The sequence below is a fragment of the Mustela putorius genome, unplaced genomic scaffold, assembly GCF_011764305.1.
Source record: "Mustela putorius furo isolate JIRA1106 unplaced genomic scaffold, ASM1176430v1.1 tig00003987_pilon_pilon_pilon, whole genome shotgun sequence".
In the NCBI taxonomy this organism is placed as follows: Eukaryota; Metazoa; Chordata; class Mammalia; order Carnivora; family Mustelidae; genus Mustela; species Mustela putorius.
This window is the reverse complement of record NW_025422126.1, coordinates 8,266,140-8,289,895: the sequence shown is the minus strand read 5'-3', so window position 1 is coordinate 8,289,895 and position 23,756 is coordinate 8,266,140. Positions and strand designations below refer to the sequence as shown.

At 38.1% G+C, this 23,756-nt stretch overlaps 1 protein-coding gene across 1 annotated transcript in view; it reads left to right on the top strand.

The window, feature by feature from the left end:
• The window catches only part of INTS4 (integrator complex subunit 4), a 117,881-nt gene that overhangs the window by 60,938 nt on the left and 33,187 nt on the right, over nt 1-23,756 (top strand). Inside the window, exons 9-12 of the mRNA XM_045071316.1 lie at nt 4,643-4,714; nt 6,450-6,624; nt 13,185-13,390; nt 21,358-21,500. Coding sequence (XP_044927251.1) covers nt 4,643-4,714; nt 6,450-6,624; nt 13,185-13,390; nt 21,358-21,500 — 596 coding nt within the window. The remainder of the gene's footprint in view (nt 1-4,642; nt 4,715-6,449; nt 6,625-13,184; nt 13,391-21,357; nt 21,501-23,756) is intronic.

Genomic DNA, 23,756 nt, shown 5'->3' with positions numbered 1-23,756 from the left:
ATCAGAGGCTACATAGTTAGTAAATGACACTTTGTGGTCTAAAACCCATGTGGATTCTCTTCCTACTGATGGTCTAGTTACACATTGAGAACTGTGGTTGTACTGTTAATGCCCTGATTTACTAGTTCCACTGTGTAAACAGAGGTAAACTCCCACACTCCAATCCTTGAGTAGACAAAACTGTCATCAGATAAATTGCATATAGTTTTCAGAACACATGTTCATCAAGTCAACAAACACTGAGCATAGTCTCTTGTCTTCAAAAGAGTTGATAGTCTGGTAAGTTGACATAAGCAATCAGTTAATTACATTTCCTGCTACTCCAAGGAAAGGGCACCTAACATAGTGAAAGAAAGCTTCATGGAGAAGGTGATTTCTAAACTGAGTTTGGAAGGGTAAATATAAGTTAACTAGGTAAATAAGTTGGGAAGGAGAAATATAAGCAGAGATACAGAAGGAGTACAATTACCATGCATGCTAATTTACTAAACTACAATATCATATAATATAAGCAGTTAAAACTTGTTGGTTTGGGGGCAGATAATATTAAACGTGGGGGATGTGCAACAAGATAAAACTAGGGAGGAAAGCAGAAGCCAGGTTCTTCAAGAACTTATATGGAATGATAAGTCTTTAAATTTAAGTCCCATCTTGTGCAAAAAATCAATAGTCTCTATTCTCCTTGGCTTCTAGCAGGATGAAAAATTTCAGATGTAGCTTGTTTCAGAAAATTCAAAACCATGTGAAAGGTGGGTTTTCAGTTATCCATAACTTTCCTGCTGAGGTAAAGAAAGAAAGTTGATTGCCAGGTAAGCAGTTCCATGGGACAATTTAGAATACAGCTTTACTGTGAAACTGATTATGGTCATTGGTTTTCTATCTAGAATATAGTCCTTAGTTCAGTGATTTCTTCTTAAGATGTTTAATTTCTCTTTTCAGTAAGGGCTAAACCTTTTTTTTATAAGACTGTAGAAGTGTTTAACCTTAAAAATGATAATATTTTCAGGGGCGTCTGGGTGGCTCAGTGGGTTAAAGCCTCTGCCTTCAGCTCAGGTCATGATCTCAGGGTCCTGGGGATCAAGCCCCACATCAGGCTCTCTGCTCAGCGGGGAGCCTGTTTCCCCCTCTCTCTACCTGCTTCTCTGCCTACTTGTGATCTCTGTCTGTCAAGTAAATAAATTTTAAAAAATCTTTAAAAAAAAATGATAATATTTTCAGATAGATTGTAGGTTGTTATGTCCATAGCCATAAGAGCTAATCTTTCCCAGTACACATGCAGATGTCTTAGTGGCTGTTTTATATCTCACGGGGTAGCTCCTTTTTTGAAGGGTGGGGTAGGGTTTACTTTTCTTTGTCACCTAACTGGGTAGAAGCTAGAGGCTAGTGCATAGACTTAAGTTATTGTTGAGCATCTATGACTGAGCAGTTTTGTTCTGAAAACAGGTTCAACACACTTGTTTATTAAATATTATATCATGGTTTTCTTGGTGTTACAAATACAGGTTGTTAAGTAGTAGTAATAGTACAGTCAGAGAGATCTTACTGGAATATATTTGTTTTGGCTAAAGTAGACAATGGGGCACCTGAGTGGCTTAGTGGGTTAAGCCTCTGCCTTAGGCTCAGGTCATGATCTCAGGGTTTTGGGATCGAGTCCCTCATCAGGCTCTGTGCTCAGCAGGGAGCCTGCTTCCCCTCTCTCTCTGCCTACTTGTGATCTCTCTCTGTCAAATAAATAGAATCTTTAAAAAAAGTAGGCAAGTAGGTACATAATTTTCTCATTTGTGGGTTGTACTTTATGATGAATTCATCTTTTTGGTCTACATCTGCTCCTCTAGCACTTTCACGAATGTGGCATCATTTATCCAGCTGAAAATCCAGAGGCATTTGGGAATTCTTTCTGTGTCCCATATCCAGTGAATCATCAGCTCTTACCAGTTCGACCTTCTTGTCAGCTCTGGAATTGCTCCCTTCTCTATTTCTACTGGGTTTGTACTAGTTTAGGTCTCAACATTTTTCAAGCAGATTTTTATGCTATAGGGCTCTTGGTAATTATGGACTAAAATGGAAAGGTTTACATATTCTCAGGTAATACAGGAGATTAATTGCAAATAATGATAACGTAATTTTTTGAGGCTAGAATTTGGATAATACCCTTTCTTTGCTACTGTGTTGGGAGAAAGCTCAGCTAAAGGCACTGGAGAGGGCTGTTGAGACTAGGGATTTAGAGTAGTTCACTGTGATGTCATTAAAACTTCATTCTTGGGGCACCTGGCTGGCTCAGCCAATAGAGCACATGGCTCTTGATCTCAGGGTTGTGAGTTCAAGCCCCATGCTGGGCGTAGAGCTTACTTAAAAAACAATACGAAACAGAAACTTAATTCTTTATTAGGAAAAAAGTGCCCCCTAAAAAGCCAACTGTTTTTTGTTTTTTTTTTTAATTTTTATTTTTTAACATTTAATGTATTATTAGCCCCAGGGGTACAGGTCTGTGAATCGCCAGGTTTACACACTTAATAGCACATACCTTCCCCAATGTCCATAACCCAACCACCCTCTCCCTACCCCACCCCGCGCCCCAGCAACCCTGTTTGTTTTGTGAGATTAAGAGTCTCTTATGGTTTGTCTCCCTCCTGATCCCACTTGTTTCATTTATTCTTTTCCTACCCCCCCAAACCCCCCATGTTGCCTCTCAACTTCCTCATATGAGGGAGATCATATGATAATTGTCTTTCTCTGATTGACTTATTTTGTAAAAAAAGCCAACTGTTAATGTTGGTGGTGGTGAAATTAAAAAGAAAGTTGAGGAGGTCTTGAAAATTTAGAGTTCTTATTCATAAAATTGATGTTTGAATTAAAAACATGAATGTTAGATTTTATATTGATCAGATCTGTTTAACAAAGAAGGCAATCAATGGTACCATGTAGAAATAAGAAAAAGTAGATTTGAAACTACTTAAGTAAAAATAGTACAACAGTTGCTCTCCTGGAGTTGTAGAAAAGGTATTAACTTGGGTAAGGATATTCCCATAGAACATGTAAGTTTCTATGGAAAAAGTGATTGGAGAAGTTTGATCCTCTATAAGAATTTCCATATTTACTAACTTGGGAATTAGAGAAAGGTGCCAGTATATTCTTGAAGAATATCTAAGACCTGCTCTAATAGCCTGCCAACCTGTGTCTCTGTTTCATTTTTATTTCTTTCTGGTCAGTTAGCCACATAGCTGCTAAGATGATGTTTATGAGGTGTAAATCTATGTTTTTTCCTTGTTTGAAATGAGCAAGTTACCAAATCTCTCAGCCTCAATTTCTCATCTAAAAAATGAGGATAATTTGGAGTGCCTGGCTGGCTCACTTGGTAGTGAATGTGACTCTTGATCTCAGTGTTGTGTTTGAGCCCCACATAGGCAGAGAGATTACCTTAAAAAAAAAAAAAGAAAAGAAAAGAAAATCAGGATCATTTACCTTCTTCATGGGATTTTATAGAAATAAATTTTTAGGGGCACCTGAGTTGATCCTCTGCCTTCGGTTCAGGTCATGATCTCAGGGTCCTGGGATGGAGCCCTGCATCGGGCTCTCTGCTCAGCAGGGAGCCTGCTTCTCCCCCTCTCTCTCTGCCTGCCTCTCTGCCTACTTGTGATTTCTGTCTGTCAAATAAACAAATAATATCTTTTTTAAAAAAAGAAATAAATTTTTAAAGTATGAGTAAAATACTTTGTACACTGTTGAGCTCATTATTGAGAAAATATCTGGTTATTCAGAATTATAGCAAACTCCTTCCATAACAGACATGACAAAGGGTCATGACAAAGGCCCTTTATGATCTGATCCCTAACTATCCTGCTTCATTTTTGGCTCCCCTGTCCTGCGTCCCATTATTAGAGACACTTGATGTTTCCTGCATGACATTCTCTTTTTATGCATTTGTACTTGTGATTACCAGTTCCCTTTCCTCCTCTTTACACTACTTGTTTTCTGAGTTTCCCATAGGAACCTTTATATGTGTATTGTAACATTTTATACCATCATACAGTTATCTGTTTACTTGTCAGTTTCTCTCACTAGTCTATGAGGTCATTGAGTGTGGAATCAATGTCTTTCTTTTGTATTGCTATTCCTGGTAACCGTAGGCATATAACTGAGTGGTAGCTAAATAAATATCTGTTTAATTGAATGAGTGACTGAATGAACAAACGAATGGAAAACTAGAATGAAAAGGAATGCAGAGACTGTGGAGAGTAGCAGCTGAGGCAAAGGATTGGGGAAACTGGGTTTATAGCCCACCTCTGTAAATTATACTTCTTACGACTTCAAATGAGTCACTTAATCTTTTTATGCCTTTTTTTTTTAACTTTCTTTTCTTTTTTCCCCAATATATAAAATGGGACTAATAATAGTAGTTACTTCATAGGAGAACTAAATTAATACATGTATAAACAGTGTATGACATAGTAAGCTCTATTTAGCTGCTAGCTGCTGCTGCTAATGTTTTTATTATTTTGCTGATGATTCAGAACCTGTAAGCATCTTTACTGTCAAGAAATGTTATCTTTATGCATTTAAGTTGGCTGCAAACTTTGAATTTTAAGATAATATTCAGACCTTAAAAGTTGTTTAATTTGCCCTTGATTCTTTGTTTTTATAGGGCTCAATGGAACAAGTCAGTTCTCATTTCTTGGAGCAGACACTGGACAAGAAGCTCATGTCTGATCTTAGGGTAACTTGAATTCTTTGTTATTCAGACTGGGTTTCTGTAACTAATATCAGCTATCTGTAAGCTGTGTTGATTTAATTTTGCAGCCTAGATATTTATCAAGTAAATGTTGGGTGACTAGATTATACTTTAGCATAAAATCTTAGTAACTTGAACCAAATTACAAGTTATTTCATTAAATTTTAAATTATTTTAATGTAATACTTTGCACAGGTTGTGTTTTACAAAGAAAAGGTAAGATTAACTTCTGTTTGTTAGAAACTACAAAGACCTGGTCTTGTTTTGTGAGACTATATGACTGACATGTCAGGACAGTCCTTTTCTGCAGCAGTTTCCCTGAAAGAGTGAGTAAATTCTTTCTCTGAACAGTAACAAAGCACGGAATGCCTTTCAGCCTTGACCACATTCTCTGATGTAATTGTCAGGACTAAATATGAGTCAATATTGTCATTATCTTAATCTTTAAATTATAAACATGATAATAAAGAGTTCAGAATCTTTGACAAATAGAAGGAAAGCAAACAATTTACCCATATTCACACTACTCTAGGACTCCTGTTCATTTTGGTGTATTTCTCTCCAGCTCTTATGCATATTTTAAACACTGAATCATTGTATTCAGATAATTTTATAGTCTACTTTTATATTTATCACTACATCATATGCTTTTTTTATATAGTCAACTTTATACTTAGCATTTTTACTGATTATGTAATATATTAAGTAGATGTGACATAATTTTTTAGCCCTATCTTATGTATTTAGATTCTCCCATTTTTCTACCATTATAAAGGAATATCATCTTCATGCATATTAGATCTTTTCTTCTTTTAAGTCATTCCATAAGATAAATTTCTCGGAGTGGTTGAGGAGTTTCTGTCTATGCTTAATGAAACATTGCCTTATGGATTTCCTGAAGGGTGTTGCCTTCATTTGAGGTTGGTGATTAAGTGTTCTTTGTGTATGCTGGAGTAGAAATGTAAAAAAACAGCATGTTCATAGTAAATGTGGAAGGATGGGTTATGCAGGGGTTTCCAAGATATGTCACAAGGTACAAACTTTACTACTGGGTCTGGCCCACATCTTTGTAGGCTTGGGTACTATATTTCACCAGTGCCTTTGAGATGCTCAGCCATAAGGATGTGGACTCACACCAGGAAGGTTCATAAGAGGCTGATACATAAAGCAGAATGGCAGTTTATTCATGATGAGATCCATATGGTTGATTGGACTGGATATTTTCTTTAGCTGATTCCCTCTTTGGCATTCTAGGCAGGAAGTGAATTTACCAGAAGGTTGCATGGTGGTGCAGTGTTGCTCAAATAGAGCACAGTGTTTCCAAATTCAAACTTACTTCTGTTGGGACTAAAAAAAAATTCTTTTCTAGGGCCAGTTTATTATCAACCCAGGATGGTGCTAGAGGGACACTGCTATTATTTATGCCTCTGGTTCTCCCTTTCCTGTGTTATGTACACAGTGACAAACATAACCACTTAGCTGATGAGCACATTCTTTTGCTATCTTTAATAAGAACACATCCGCTGTGACAGACCTGTGAACCTTTGGTTTTTCTTGACATTCAGTTTGCATTTCTTTGTTCTGATTGATTGAGTACTTTTTTTTTTTAATGTGACTATCAGAAAGCAGTCCTATTTCCTATTTTCCCATGTTCTCAGAATACATCTTACCTTTCCCTCATGAACTTCCTGCAAGTGCTAATTGTCATTGTCCTATACAGAGAAAACGCACTGCACATGAACGTGCCAAGGAGCTTTACAGCTCAGGAGAGTTTTCCAGTGGCAGAAAGTGGGGAGATGATGCTCCCAAGGAAGAAATAGACACAGGAGCTGTGAATTTGATTGAGTCAGGAGCTTGTGGAGCCTTTGTTCATGGATTGGAAGATGAAATGTATGGTAAGTATGACTGCATCATAACTGTTCCGTTTACTGAGTGCCTGCCATGGATCAGGTGTTGCACTGGTTAGTGTACATGAAGGGTCTCATTTAGTCTTCATAGTCACTCCATGAAGTACCTACTATTACTTAATTTTAAAAGCAGAAGTGACGGGGTACCTGGGTGGCTCAGTGGGTTAAAGCCACTGCCTTCGGCTCATGGTCCTGGAGCCCTGGAATCGAGGCCCACATCAGGCTCTCTGCTTAGCAGGGAGCCTGCTTCCTCCTTTCTCTCTGCCTGCCTCTCTACCTACTTGTGATCTTTGTCAAATAAGTAAATAAAATCTTTTAAAAAAATTAAAAAATTAAAAAAAAAAAAAACCAGATGTGGGGCCCATGTGGTATAATACAGTGGTTAAGAGCATGGACTTTGGATTCAGTCAATCTAGTTTTCCAGTATTTCTATAAAACAAGGTTAATAATTAGTGTTTCTGAATTGTGAGAATTAAACGAGATTATATGTGCACAAAATACTTGGCATAATACATGACCCATTAGGGGCACCTGGGTGGCTCAGTGGGTTAAGCATCTGCCTTTGGCTTAGATCATGATCTCAGGGCCCTGGGATCAAGCCCTGCATCAGGCTCTCTGCTCAGCAGGGAGCCTGCTTCCTCCTCTCTCTCTGCCTGCCTCTCTGCCCAGTTGTGATCTCTGTTTGTCAAATAAATAAATAAAATCCTTAACAAAAATACATGACCCATTTATAATAAGCACTTAATAATTGGTAATAAAAATTGATATTACTGATACTGATAACAATAACTTGTTATTGGTCACCCAGCCAGTAAGAAACAGAAGCAAGATTTAAACCAGGTGTCTGACCTCAAAGCCTTTATTATTTTGACTAACGCAGATTTTCTTTGACCTTCATTTTTTTTTTTAAGATTTTATTTATTTATTTTAGAGAGAAAGTGTGCAAGAGTGGGGAGGGACAGAGAGGGAGGAAAGGGGAAGGGAAGAGAATCCCAAGCAGACTGCACTGAGCATGGAGTCCAATGCAGGGCTCAGTCTCAAAGCCCTGAGATGAAATCAAGTCTGATGCTCAACTGACTGAGCCACCCAGGCGCCTCTCACCTTCATTTTTTTTTTTTTTTAAGATTTTATTTATGTATCAGAGAGAGAGAGAGAAGGAGAGAGAGTGAGCACAGGCAGACAGAATGGCAGGCAGAGGGAAAAGCAGGCTCCCTGCCGAGCAAGGAGCCTGATGTGGGACTCGATCCCAGAACGCTGGGATCATGACCTGAGCCGAAGGCAGCTGCCTAACCAACTGAGCCACCCAGGCGTCCCTCACCTTCATTTTTGAAAGATATTTTCACTGAAAATTGAACTCCAGTTTAATAAGGTGGGGTTGTGTGTGTGTGTGTCCCACCCTGCCATGTTATTTTCCTGTTTGCACTCTTTCTGTTGAGAAGTCTGCTGCCATTTTTTATATTTGTTCTTTACATGATGTGTCTTTCTCTAGTTTTTTTAAATTTAAATTCAAGTTAGTTAATTATAATATATTATTAGTATATATTATTAATATATTAAGTATATCAATGTATTATATATTAATTAATAATAATATAATAATGTATATTATTAAGAATATTAATACATTATTAGTTTCATTTTAGTGATTCATGAGTCCTGTGTAACACCCAGTGGTCATTACATCAAGTGCCCTCCTTAATGCCTATCACCCAATTACCCCATCCCTCCTCCCACCTCCCCTCCAACAAACCTCATTTCCCTATAGTCAAGAGTTTCTTATGGTTTGCCTTCCTCTCTGTTTTCATCTTATTTTTCCTTCCTTTCCCCTGTGTTCATCAGTTTTGTTTCTTAAAGTCCACATACGAGTGAAATCATTTGGTATTTGTCTTTCTCTGACTGACTTATTTTGCTTAGCATAATACTCTCTAGTTCCATCCATGTTGTTGCTAACGGCAGTGGTCCATTCTTTTTGATGGCTGACTAATATTCCATTGTATGCATATACTGCATCTTCTTTATCCATCTCCAGTTGCTTTTAGGATTTTTCTCTGTCATTGGTTTTAAGCAGTTTAATTGTGATGTGTCTTGGTGACATTTCTTCATGTTTCTTATGCTTGAAGTTTGTTGCTTCTTAGATCTGTGGGTTTATAGTTTTCATCACATTGGAAAATCTTGGGCCATTTACTTTTTCATATATTTTGTGGTCTCATGTTTCTTTGGTGACTCCAGACACACATATATTAGACTACTGAGGTTGTCCTGGAATTCACTGATGCTCCATCCCCCCTACTTTTTTAAGAGAAGTAGTGGGGGGAGGGACAAAGGAAGAGAGAGAATCTTAAGCAGGCTCTATGCCCAGTGTAGAGCCCAATACAGGGCTTAATCCCACAACCCTGAGATCATGACCTGAGTAGAAGTCAAGAGTCAGATGCTTAACCGACTAAGCCATCCAGCTGCCCCTCCATCCTGATTTTTTTTTTTGTTTTTCTCATTTCCTTTTGGATAATATTCATTGTTATGTCTCGGGAGTTCATTAATCTTTTCTTCAGCCATCTGTATTCTGATTTTAATCCCATCCAGTGTATTTTTCATCTCCAACCTTGTAGTTTTCATTCATATAAATTCAATTAGAATTTGGGTTTGTTTAGTATCTCTCATGTATATGCTTAATCTCCTTGATCTTTCCTTTAACTTTGTCAACAGGGAATGCATTTACAATAACTATCCTAATGTTGTTGTTTATTAAATCTTTGTTTGTGTGATTTCTGTGTTGGTTTTGATTGATTTTTCTCCTTATTGTGTATATTTTCCTACTTCTGTGCAGAGCTAGCAATTTTCAATTGAATGCCAGCCGTTGTGAATTTTACTTTGTTGGGTAATGAACATTGTTATAGTCCTACATTCTTGAACTTAGTTCTGGGATGCATTTATTTCAGGTCTTATTTTTAAGCTTTGTTAAGAGGAACTGAAACAGCACTTAGTCTGGGGCTCATTTTACTCCCAACTCAAACAAACTCTTCTGAAGAAGCAGTTGTAGACCATTTTTGAGCTTTGGAGATTGTTCCCTGTAGCCCTGCTTAGCGGTTCTTTCTCAGACCTCAATTTCTTAACAGATCAGGACTCAGCTGATGACTTGAGGACCCTCTGCAGATCTCCAAAGTGCTCCATGTGTGGTACTCTCCATTTTGGTACTTTGCCTTATGAACTCTGTCCACATTGGCCTTTCCAGACTCCTAGCTCTATCTTCTCAATGCAGGGATACCTGGAACCTGGAAAAGCTTCCCAGATAATAAACTGGTAAATTCTGGAGCTTACCTAATTTATTTCCTCCCTCTCAGGGATCATTACTCTTTATTGTCTGATGTCCAGTGTGTTGAATACTGTTGTTTCTGTTTTTTATTTCTGTTTTTAGTTGTTTTAGATAGATAAATCTTGTAGAAAGAAGTTCTGCAAAGCTCTTGTATAATTTCCATTATATCTATCTGTCTCACATAAAGAATGTCATTGTTTTGAGGTTATTGACTACAACTATCTCATTTTCAGTAATTGTAACAGATCAGGAGAGATAATGTTGATTGTTCAAATTTTATAGTAAATTTATATCAGAGGATTAGAACTCAGGTCTTTAAAATGCCTGTAAAAAATTACCTCAGAGTAGAACTTCTTAGAAGGGCAAGAATTACTTTTTGAAAGATCATTTTCTGTTATAAGATATGAGAATTGGGTTTCCTTCTCTAGTTAGCTATGAGGTTTTCAGTGTATGGATGTCTTCCCCACTTCCTTAAAGTTCTCTTTATGCCACTTTGCTTTCATGAAAAAAACCTACATTAGTACCTGTTTTTGTTAACCAAAAGAAATCCAAAACGGAGTTTCATTTTTATGAAAAAAGTCATTACCATACCCATATAAGTCTTCTAAAAGTGAGGTCACACAAAGTGAACTTTTGGAAAGTGGGAGATACTCTGCTTTACATCATCATTTACACTCTGCTTTACATTGTTTCACCTAAATGAAAGGTTTCATTGTTTCACTCTTCTTTTGGATAATGGAGGAAACTTGTATAGAGAAATTAGTTAAAGCAGCCTCTGCTTTTTTGTTTTCTGTGAACTGGATACACGAATTATACTTTAAATGGTATTTCATAATAAAGAAGTCATTATTAATACCCATTTTATCCTAAGACAAGTAACTAGAGCCTATTTTATTTAGTTTCTGCAAGCATTTTTACTTTATTTAATTTTGCAAATTGAATTTCATCACTATTAATATTTATGTTATTTAGTTCTACGTAAGTTTGTCACTAAGGGTGTTTTTTGTTTTGTTTTGTTTTTAAGACTTATTTATTTATTTATTTATTTAGAAAGAATGAATGGGGAAGGGAGAGTGGGAAGGAGAGAATCTCAAGCAGACGCTGCACTGAGCACGGAGCCCAATGTGGGGCTCAGTCTCATGACCCTGCAATCATGACCTGAGCGGAAACTGAGAGTCAGACACTTAACTGTCATTAAGGTTTAATTAAAGGAACTTAACTTTGGAAAGCAAATATATCATAACCAGTATCAGTTATGCTGGCTTTCTTATTATATTTCTAAAATTCTGGGTGAATTAGAGACATGCTGCTGGGAATGAAACAGTGCCTTATTTCATTAGCTGTGTACTCTAGTATTATACATTCTTTTAGTCCTCTAGAAGGGAGGCCTTCTTCCTTTCTTTTGGCTTAGCACCTCCCTTAAGTATTGTTTTAGAGGTCACTTGTTCCAGAAAGCTGCCTCTGATCCAACTTAGTGGGCTACATACCGCTTTTGCATTTTCTTATACTCCCTGTGCTTTTTACTGTACTGCTCATCAATCACTTTGTAATCCAATTAACTATTCTTGTCTGTAGGCACTGGGAGGCCATCTCTTTCTTGTTCACCCTTGTGTCTTCAGTACTAAGCACAAAGCCAGGATTTGATTGTACATGTTAAGGCACCAGAGGATTTTTTTTTCCCTTTCCCTTTAGCATAGCTGATTCCTTTTCCTCTGCCCTGGACCCTTAAGGAGACTGTAATACATTTTCAACATTCCAAAGAGTCCAGTAGAAATTGTTGATTTTCCAGACTACACATACAAAGAGCAACACAAAAGTTTCTTTGTTTCTGCTTAAAATTGCATCCCCTTAGGTCCACACTGATTATCTGCTGATGATCAGGAGTGTTTCTGTGATTCACTTTGTGGACTTGCAAGAGTTACACATGATTTAGTGTGGTGTAATGGGTAAAGCCCTAGGCAGAGGACCCAGCATTTAACACATTTCGGCCCATTTCTGGCTTTCTTTGTAATTGTTAGCAATTTCATGTTTAAATTACCTTATTATGAAGTGTAGCAAATCTTTCAGTTCTGATGAAGGGAAGAATTTATTGCTACCAAGAAAAATCCCAAGTCATCTCACTTTAATGTAGTAACTCTGCTTTTAAAGTGTCTGTAAGACCTTTCTTACACACAAAAAAAATTATATTTCTGAGTTTTAACCACAGCTTGAGGGGTTCTTTCCTTTCTTTTTAAAAACTGTACGTTTTGTTGCAGAACCATGTGGGAACCTTTGGAGCAGAACAAGCATGTATGGAAATCTTGTGAGCATAGTCTGTAGCTTACTTACCTCTTATCTTTATATCAAGACTCTTAGCTTTTTCCTAAGGCTCTTAGCAAGGCTGTTAACTCTGGGCGTGTAGTATGCATTCAGGAAGTATTTCTAGTGAATGAATGAAGGGCTTTCTGGAATCAGTGGCTTTTCTGTTATGTGTTCAGGCCATACAGGGGAGGTAGAAGACATGCCTCTGTTTTCAAGGCGCTTGTAAGATCCATACCTGTGCTGTAGCTAAGATCTACTGAGCTTTTAACATACCCCAGCCTCTAACTACTCTGTAAGGAAATGAGTATTATCTCTGTTGAAGGTGAAAAAATTGAGGTTGCTAGGAAGTTAAGTTACTTATTCAAGATCACCCTTCAAATTAGTGGAGGAATTACTCTTCACAATTTACTGTGAGACCTTTAACGTTCCAAAACATGTATCCTTAACCACTACATGATGCTAGTCTAGAATCAGCAGACCTGGGTACTGGTCTTATCTCTGCTCTCACTCATTTTAAGGCAAGTGAATTCACTTTGCTGAATCTTATCTCTAAGATGAGAACATGATACCTAGTCTGTTTTAATCTTAATTATTTAAAATTTGCTTTTTGAAAAAAGTACTGAGTGGAGAACGGTGGTTGTTGTACTGAGGTAAACAAGAGCTTTGTTTTCAAGGTGCAGTTACTGAAGACAGACGTGACTTGATCACGTTTGCATGTCAGGATCTAAACCTCAGTCCCCGTGACACCAAAGTCCTTATTCTAAGATCAGTGTGAAGGTGGTAGCTGAGTCTGTGGGCATGGAGGAAATCTCCCAGAGAGAGTTTGTTAATGGAGAAGAGTAGAAAGTTAAAGATAAACCAGAAAGAGAAGGAATCCTTGGATTTATCCCATGGCTCATAACCTAATGCACAGCCTTATTTGTCCCCTTTTGTCTAGAGGTCCGCATTGCTGCTGTGGAGGCTCTCTGCATGCTGGCCCAGTCTTCACCCTCTTTTGCAGAGAAGTGCCTTGATTTCTTGGTTGACATGTTTAATGATGAAATCGAGGAAGTACGTCTGCAGTCCATACACACCATGAGAAAAATCTCCAACAATATCACTCTCCGAGAGGATCAGCTTGACACTGTCCTGGCTGTGTTAGAGGTGAGTCTTCACAGTTTGTTACTCATTTCTTCATCGGTACCTATGGAGAGCCACTTTATCTGTAAACCAGGTACTACGGGGCACCTAGGTGCTGCAGTCCGTTGGACGTACTACTCTTGGTTCCGGCTTAGGTCATGATCTCAGGGTTGTGGGCTCGAGCCCCATGTCAGGCTCCACACTCAGCACTGAGTCTGCTTGAGACTCTCTCTCTCTCTCTCTCTGCCCCTACCTCCCCTCCCCCATGCAAGCTCTCTCTCTCTCTCAAATAAATAAGCAGTCTTTAAACCAGGCATTGTTCTGGGTACTAGTGATGCAGTAGTATATGGGCAGTGCAGTTCGGCCTTCTCAGCACACAACTCCAAGGTAGAGGAGATTTGCTGTTAAACAGGAAGCTCAAAGAAAGCTTAGCATTGCTGTCATCAGGAAAGGACAGGGGTCCCTGCGGTAAGGTTGTGAGATGGGGAAGGAAGAAGGAATACGGTAGTGGACACTTGGAGGAGTAGTGAGATTGGTAAGGCCCTTTCTTAGGAAGAAATGGCACTGATGGTAGGGTGGAAGGGCACCAGAGGGAGCAATGTCCATGGGTCCAGAGGTAAGAGTGGGTATGATGCATTTAAAGAATTAAAAGGAGGGGCCCCTGGGTGGCTCAGTTGTTAAGCATCTACCTTTGGCTCAGGTTATGATCCCAAGGGTCCTGGGATCAAGCCCCCACATGGGGCTCCCTGCTTGACGGGAAGCCTGCTTCTCACTCTCCCACTCCCCCTGGTTGTGTTCCTCTCTCACTCTTATCAAATAAATAAATAAAATCTTAAAAAAAAAAAGGAATTAAAGGAATTCATTGTAATAGCAGCATGGAGCCGAAGTGTTGGAGGAAAAGTGGTTATAGATAAGGCAGGGGCTAAATAATGAAGAATTCTTTTCAGCCTTTGATTTGGTTTAATGCTTCTAGTTAATCTTCGGATGTTATAGCAGGAACAGATCTTAGGGAATCAACTCATTCAACCCTGGAGTTTTACAGAGAAGAAAGTAATTTGTTTGAGGTCACACTGTTGGTAAGTGGCTCTGCCACGATATGAACACAGATTTGCCTCCGAGGCTGTACAACTCGATGTGGTTCCTGAATTATTTTTCTAAAGTATCTGGATTTTATTTGTGAGTCCTGATGTTTTTCAGAATATTAATAAATGGGACTTGGCCTCTGGGTTTCTTTCTTGTTTCAGTTTGGTTTTGGTTTTTCAGATATTGTGAAAGAGAGAGTTATTGGGTATTTTAGTCATTATTACAGATTTCTGCTCCATACTCAAAAAACAAATTGGGTGCTTTGATTTTGAAGTTCCCCATCAGTTTTCTCAGCTGCTTAGCACTTCTGGTAAGATTTTTCCTGAATTATAAGTCTGTGTTTATAATTTTTCACTCATTTTTTTCCTAAGAAGATAAGTTTGCATTCTATGCATTATTTTCCTTGGGTGAGCTCTCTACCCTAGCCCCACCTTTCCTTTTTTTAATTCTTTCCCACTATTCCTCATCTTGAACTTGAACATCATGCTTTTCCTCATCATTTTTCTTTCACTCTTTTTTTTCCCTCTGCCTGCAAAAACTGCCACTTTTCACCTCGTAGACTTCTGCTTATTCTCAGATCTCTATTAGGCAGCGTGTTCCCCAAGTAACTCCACCCCAAGTGGGTTAAATAGCACTCCTCTGTCTTCCTGTGTCACCCTGTGTCTAGTGTATATTAGGATGGTTTTGACAATTTAATTCTTTATTTCACAAGACTGAGAGCTTTGCACGATCCTGGCTTCTTTCAGTTTTTTATTTCTAGTGCCTTTTAGTGTCTGAAAACTGCTAGATGCTCAGGAAATGTTTGCTAACTATCTGAGATCTGTTCCAAGCTATGTTTTGATGTACTGATTGTTCACAGAGCCATAAGCATGCTTACGCATTTCTTACTATAGTTTTCCCATTTTATCATTAATGGCAGGTTTTGTCTCAACTCCCTCTCCCTGATGTGAGTATGAGCTACCTAAGGAGAGTGACCTTGTTGTACCGCTTACCGTATTCCTTTCAGGGTTTGATGTGGTAACTTTACAGAGTGGATGCTTTGTAAACATGTCCTAAAACAAATCTGCATAGTCAGCTGCATAACTAGGAATGTCTTAAGGAACATAGTCAAAATTGTTCTCTTATTCTTTGAATATTGTTTTTTTGATACCGCCTATCAATGGTGGTGATTTGTTCATACAGGAAACATTTTATCTGACGGGTAAGTTGACAACGTGTAAAACCAGACAGAGCTGAATCGAACTGTCAGTACCTGTCTTTGGTCCCTGATCTTTTTACCTGAGTTTTTGTTTGTTTGTTGTTTATTTGTTAGTATTTATTGACCACCTTTTGTGTGCCAGACACTATGCCAGTGAGCAGAAACCATGGTACTGCTCTCATGGACCTTACAATTTAGGTATGAGTGAGATAGACAAATATGACACAAATGAAGGTCTAATAATTAGCTGAATGAGGAGCGCATGACAAAAAGGAGTGAGGTCCCATGGGCGTCTGTCATGGAAGCACTTAGTCTTTGGGGGCTAAGGGGGTGTAGCAATCAGGGACAGCTTCTAAAGCTGATATCTGAAAAAGGTAGGAAAAGTTGGGAGTATGGGTGTAAGAATATACCAGGCAGAGGAGCAGCAAGTTTAGAAATGATGGTAGGTGGAAGGAGACATGGCATAGTGGAGGGACCAAAAGAGGGCCTGGCTGTAACAGAGCTAGAGTGAGGGAAGAGTTAGGCTGGAGGGGCGCGTGGGACCAGCTCCTGCAGAGCTTTGAAAATCCTGTTAAGGGAAGAGCACCTGATAGTTATTCAGGGTATCCTGTCAGCTTTGTGACTTTGGACAAATTATTAATTCTCTCTGGTACTTGGTTTTCTCATGTATAAAGTGAGGATAATTCCACATATTCGTGTGTTTCTTATAAGAATGGAAAGAGAATTCATGTAAAATGCTTAACATGGTAGTAGTTCGTAATATTGATTAAGTCGATCAGGAAACATTTACCGATTTTTTAAAAAATTTATTTATTTATTTATTTATTTTTGCAGAGCCAGGTTCTGTGCTAGGTTCTGAGGATGTGAAAGTAGACAGTACTAGCTGTTACCTCTGAGTCACTCACAGTTTCATAGAGAAGACAGGGAGCAGTATAAGCCAGTAATTACAAGATAGTATTAAAAATAAGTCAAGGAATGACATTCTAGCCACAGCACTAGCATGTGGCCACACGTGTAGGCTGGGAGGGCAGAAATGGCACAGCATGGGGGCACCTGAGTGGCTCAGTGGGTTAAGCCTCTGCCTTCGGCACAGGTCATGATCCCAGGGTCCTGGGATCGAGCCCCGCGTCAGGCTCTCTGCTCATCGGGGAGCCTGCTTCCCTTCCTCTCTCTCTGCCTGCCTCTCTGCCTACTTGTGATTTCTGTCTGTCAAATAAATAAATAAAATCTTTAAAAAAAAAAAAGAATAAAAAGAAATGGCACAGCATGGACAGGGATGCTGAGAAGTGCACGTGACTCTGAGGGAGAAGTGAGCCGAGAATGGATTGTGAAGGACCTTGCTTGCGTGCCCGGGAGCCTGAGCTTTGTTGAAGAGGTGTGGGGAAGCCAACTGGTTCCTAAACAGAGCAACAACATGGTCAGATGTGTTTGTTAAGGTGTTGGCATCAGTAACTATACAGAGTGAAGAATTGAGGGACCTGCAAGCTGAAAGAGGGTTCCTGGAGAATAAAGAAGGCATGTTTCCAACCTAGCTTTGGAGAAGTCTCTGAATCTTAGGTTTTGCTCTGTGGATGCATATGCATCCTTTAAAATTTTTAGTTTGATTTCTTATGTATTAAATAAAACCAAATTTTCTATAAAATTAGAAAAATTTAAATTTTTAAATTTTTTAAAATTTAAAATTTAAAAATTTTAAATTAAAAAAGTATTCTGTAAAACTTTTAGGAGAAAATACTTGTGACCTTCGTTGGATTAGACAAAAATTTCTTAGGCCACCAAAAACTTAATCCATAAGAGAAATAACTAGATAAATTGGACTTTATCAAAATTTAAAAGCTCTTCAAAAAGATACTTTTAGGTAATTACAAAGACAGCACAACAATGTAAATGTATCTAATGCCATAGAACTGTACACTTAAAAAGTACATTGACTTAAAATGGTAAATATTATGTTGTATGTATTTTATCACAATACAGAGTGAGAATTGGATCAGATCAATTGTATATAATGCCTTTAATGTATAAACTGTACAAAAAAGGTGGGATGGACTTAGATACAGAAACATGCATAGAGGAAAGGTGATGTGAAGACATGGAGAGGAGAGAATGCCATCTACAAGCCAAGGAATGCCAAGGCTACCAGATGCTGGGAGAGGCCTGGTCTCAATTCTCCTTCATAGCCTCAGAAGAAAGCAGCCCTACTTATATCTTGATTCTGGACTTAGGCCTCCAGAACGGAGACAGTAAATTTCTGTTTTTCTTTCTTTCTTCCTTATTTAGATTTTATGATTTTATCTGAGAGAGAGAGAGCACTAACAGTGCAGAGGGCCAGAGGGAGAAAGAGAAGCAGACTCTCCATTGAACAGGGAGCCCAACATGGGGCTCCATCCCAGGACCCTGAGATCATGACCTGAGCCAAAGGCAGATACTTATCTAGTTGAGCCACCGATGTGCCCCAAATTTCTGTTTTGCTAAGTCAAAGGAAAAAAAAAAACATGTTTTTGAAAAGACATACCACAGACTGGGAGAAAATACTTGTAAAACATATATCTGATAAAGAATATATGAAGGTTTCTCAAAATTCAGTCATAAGACAAATCACCTGATTAGAAAATCAGGAGAAGATTTGAATGGTACTTAAGGAAAGAAAATAAGCAGTGCAAATAATAAAGAAGTGAAGCATACATACTTAACATCATTAGTCATTAGGGAAATGCAAATTAAAACCACACCTATTAGAGGTATTACAACACCACACATATTAGAATGCCTAACCAGAAACCAAAGAAATGTTGAGAGTATCAAGTGACAGCACTTGATACAATTGATCTGATCCAATTCTCCCTCTGTATTTTTTTTTAATTTTTTATTTTTTATAAACATATATTTTTATCCCCAGGGGTACAGCTCTGTGAATCACCAGGTTTACACACTTCACAGCACTCACCAAAGCACATACCCTCCCCAATGTCCATAATCCCACCCCCTTCTCCCAACCCCCCTCCCCTCAGCAACCCTCAGTTTGTTTTGTGAGATTAAGAGTCACTTATGGTTTGTCTCCCTCCCAATTCCATCTTGTTTCATTGATTCTTCTTCTACCCGCTTAAGCCCCCATGTTGCATCACCACTTCCTCATATCAGGGAGATCATATGATAGTTGTCTTTCTCTGCTTGACTTATTTCGCTAAGCATGATACGCTCTAGTTCCATCCATGTTGTCGCAAATGGCAAGATTTCATTTCTTTTGATGGCTGCATAGTATTCCATTGTGTATATATACCACATCTTCTTGATCCATTTACCTGTTGATGGACATCTAGGTTCTTTCCATAGTTTGGCTATTGTGGACATTGCTGCTATAAACATTCGGGTGCACGTGCCCCTTTGGATCACTACGTTTGTATCTTTAGGGTAAATACCCAATAGTGCAATTGCTGGGTCATAGGGCAGTTCTATTTTCAACATTTTGAGGAACTTTCATGCTGTTTTCCAGAGTGGCTGCACCAGCTTGCATTCCCACCAACAGTGGAGGAGGGTTCCCCTTTCTCCGCATCCTCGCCAGCATCTGTCATTTCCTGACTTGGACGGGGAACATCTGGCACTCTCATCCACTGCTGATGGGAATGCAAAATGATAGATTTGGAAGTTTTTTATAAAATTAAATGTAAATTTACCTTGATACTGCATTCCCACTCTAAAGCATTTCCTAAAGAGGATTGAAAATTTTTACGTTCACACAAACACCTGTATGCAAATATTTATTATGGCTTTATTTACAATATTTCTAAACTAAAAACAACACAAATCCTTGATTTGGTGAATGGGTAAATAAACTGGGTACATCTGTACAATGCAGTATTACTCAGTAATAAAAAGGAACGGGTTGCTGATACACGTAACAACACAGGTGATTCTCACATGCATTATGCTAGGTGAAAGAAGCAACATACTCTGTGATTCCATTTCTGGGACCTTTTGGGAAAGACAAAACTGTAGCAGAAAATACATCAGTGGTTGCCAGAGACTGTGGGTGAGGGCTAGACTACAAGGGGACACTACAGAAGAGTTTGGTGATAGGAGTGTTTTATATCTTGATGGAGGTGGTAGTTACGTAACTATATGGATTTGTTAAACTTGTGGAAATGTTCACTGAGAAGGATGAATTTTACAGAATGAAACTTCTTATCAGTTAACCTGACTTAAAACAATGCTCTGGCGATCTCATTTCCACTAAAAGGTATCAAAATTCCTAAGAGAAATGGATGATTCCAGGTCTAGTGCAGGAAATGTAACAAGATGAGTTTGTACTACCTTATCATACAGAGAGCAGTTAGCTATCAAAGACCTCGAGGATCATATCAGAAAGACCCAGGAGACACATCATTAAGGGTTATAACACATCATTAAGGACTGTTAACTGCAAGTATGTTTAAATGCATGATTTTGTAATGATACTTAAACAAAACACTGCATTAGTCATCTTGGAAGATGTTTAGTAATCAGCTTCTTATTTTGGAAACTGGTAAATTAAGGAATCAAGCATTAATCCTTCTTTTTTGTATCTGAACTATCAGTCCCAAACTGAACTTCATGATAACCAGCTGGTTGATAAGGGGAAGTTTCTCTTCTTAGAAGTATTCCAGTTAATAAATTAAAGAATGATAGATAGGATTTGTACATCATTGTATTACAACTTCAGTTGATTCATAGATCTGGGAAGTACTCACCAGTGGTTACTAACCTCACAGAAGAGAAACAGACATCATATAGTTCCTGAGGGAAGTATACCAAACCCCCGTAAGATGGTCTTACAAAATAAATTGAACGTGAATCTGATCAAGCTTCTAAATCTTAACTATCATAATAGGATATACAGAGAAGAAATTACATGGGGAGGGTGTGAGATATACAGTGATTTTACATATTAAAAGATGCTTAAGGAACATATTGTCACATTGCTATGTGTGGACCTTAGTTGGTTCCTGACTAGAACAAACTTTTTGAGTCAGAAGAATTTGGGTACTCATTGGATAGTTGATATTAAGCAGTTATTATATTTTTAGGCAGGATATGGGTTTTGTGATTTTTAAAAATAAGGAATCATCTTAAAATATATTTATGAAAATATTTACCAATAAAATGCTGTGATTTCTCTGACTGACTTCAAAATAATCTAGTTGGGCGGAGTGGGTAAAAGTTTAGATCAAACATGATTGACTGTGAGTTAATTGGTGAAACTAAGGAATTTATTAATTCTACTTTGTATATATTTCAAAACATCTGTATAAAAAAGTTTTGAAAAACTGACAAATGCTACAGAGATAGCCAAGAGGAATAGAACTGATATGCATCCATATCTTTTAGCTTTAAGAAGTTGTTGGTGACCTTTTCCAGTCACTTTGGTGAGGTAGAGTAGATATGAGAAGAGAAACGGCCATTTCTCCAACATCATCTTGTAACAGTCTTTTTATTTACTCTGCCCTGGCCACAAACTTTATTTATATGAATGAATGAGCCAATGAATGAAGTCTTCAAATCTGAATTCAAATGTTACCTCTTCTGTGAAGTCTTCTCAACTCCTAGCCTCTCGCCTCCAAGAAAATTCAGAGACTCTTTACCCTGTAGTCCCACTGTAACTTATATGCTCTCCTGTAATAGCAAATTCACAGTGATTGCTACTATTATTATTATTACTTTTTTTTTTTTAAAGGATTCATCCAGAGATATTCGAGAGGCTCTTCACGAACTTTTGTGCTGTACTAATGTTTCAACCAAAGAAGGGATTCATCTTGCACTGGTGGAGCTGCTGAAAAATTTAACCAAGTACCCTACTGATAGGGACTCCATATGGAAGTAAGGACTTTTTTGCTCATTTGCTCACTGGGTCCAGTAATGTGGTAAATGTATATTGAATTATCCAGTAGTGGATCATCATAGATTGATGGTATGGCCCTCAGTTTGCCTTCAGTTTAACAACCTGATTCAGCTTAACACTCAGGAATCTGATTCCTAAATTTACTATCCCATTTTAGATTATTTATTTATTTATTTGTCCATCCATCCTCTTAGCAGATAGTATGTGCCCTGCTGCTGTACATTCACTATGTGCCCAGCCCTATGGTAAGTGCCGCAGGCAGAGACGAGCTGATTAGATTCCTTTTGCTCCTCTATCCTGTTAATCACTTCTTTGTCTGTTTTGCATTGTCTAAATGATCACAGCTGCATTGTAGAGATGAGAGGCAGGACTGGCACTTTGTCTACAGATGGAAAACCACTTCATTTTTTCCCTTGATTACTGCTACCTTTACTGACTAGAGTCAAAATTGACATTGTTCATGAATTGCTGTTTGAAGAACTACTTGCAGACATTATTATAAAATGTTCGTAATCGTGCTCCACGTATTGAAGTGAGCTTATGTGATGAGATCACTCCAATGGTATAGTTTATTGGATTTTCTGAAAAAATTTGTTACTAAAAGTAGAAAAACTGTGGGTCAGATCAGGTACTTGCAAGATCTGTTTAAGACTGAAAACACCAGGGGAGTCTTCAAGGAGCACTCAGTCTTTGGGGTGTGGGTCTTGTAGTAGGAAGAAAAACTGGTGTCAGTGTCTGTATCTGGGATGACACAGAAGGAATGAGTAATTTTGCTTGATGGAAGGGATTGTTATGGAGTGTTTCACAGAACATTCTTCTTGCCTTACAGTAAGACAGGTGGTTATTTGGTTCACCCAGAGTATTTATTTAAGACTGTCTTTACTGGTGACTGTAGACTGAAAGCTCCTTCACCTTGTAGTGTTTGTAGTGCTCCAGAGGATTTTGAAGTTGCCTATTCTAATAATCATTTGACTTTTCATTTCTTCCCATGAATGGTGGCTTTATTTAGGAATACCAAAAAAGGATGTGATAAAGAGGGAAGGAATAATCACAGTGGCAATGTTTTTAAGACATTTTTTTAAAGTAGATACATAAATTAAAACCTGGAGGGGTTTGTTATGTTTATATAGCTTTAGTTCATTCAGCAAATGCTTGGAGTACTTGGCTCTATAACCCAATTGCTGTGTTGGTGCTATGGAGAGTTAAAAATGGATTCAATTCAGAGGCCTAGCTTTCAAATAGCAGGATGGAAAGAAGTAGGGAATATGTAGGTAGGTAGATAGATGATTAGGAAAAATATTACAAATCAGAATTGAAGTCTAGTTTCAGAGAGACCCAGATGCTTGAGCGACCTGAGCAAAATAGGAGATAAAGGGGTAGCACCTAGAGGCCAGACTACAAGATTTACAATGTCCCCTAAAACACAGTGAGTAAAAGGGTGGGAGTTCAGAAAATTAGCCATTCAGTTCTTTTCACATAGAAGGAAAAGCAGAACTGGGCAAAAGTATACTTTCCTAACAATATCACGTGTTTTAAATGGAATACCTATCCTACTCCATATATCCATGAATTTGTTCCTGGTGCTTGCTTTCTCTCTATTGCCAGTCTGTTTGTTCTCCAGTCCCTGGGGAAGTCCTTTCTCCTTTGTGAGACTTCTGATCATGGTGATCTCTTCTACCGTTGACAAGTGGAAAGCAGGGGAGTATCATTCATTTGGTAGTTCATTGCCTTGTAGTGTTGATCATTTTTCCCCAGCTGAATTATAAACTCCACAAGAATAGAGATAAGGATTTATATTTCTTTTCTAAACCTTCTAAAACAGAACTTAAAAAATGATAATACAAATGCTTAGTTACTGGTGCCATGTAGTGGTATAAGCCATGTGGTGCCATGGCTTAAAAAGGTTTTCATGTCATCATAATAGTTAACTAATAGCTACTTAATAATACCTAATTGAGTTCTTACTCTGAAACAGACTCTTTTTTGAGTAATTTTTATTCATTATCTCATTTAATGCTTATAGCAACTGTATGAGGTAAGGATTTTTTAATCCCATTTTGTAGGTGAGAAGCCAGTCTGCCCAAGGCCACACAGTTACTCATTTTCATGTTTCAGGTCAGGTCACTTCTGATTTCAGAACTTCGCCCAGGATATCCGTTATACTGCTTTTGCCTACAAGTAATGGGAAATCCGATTAAAAGTGGTTTAAACAATGAAGTCTAATTTTTTGGCAT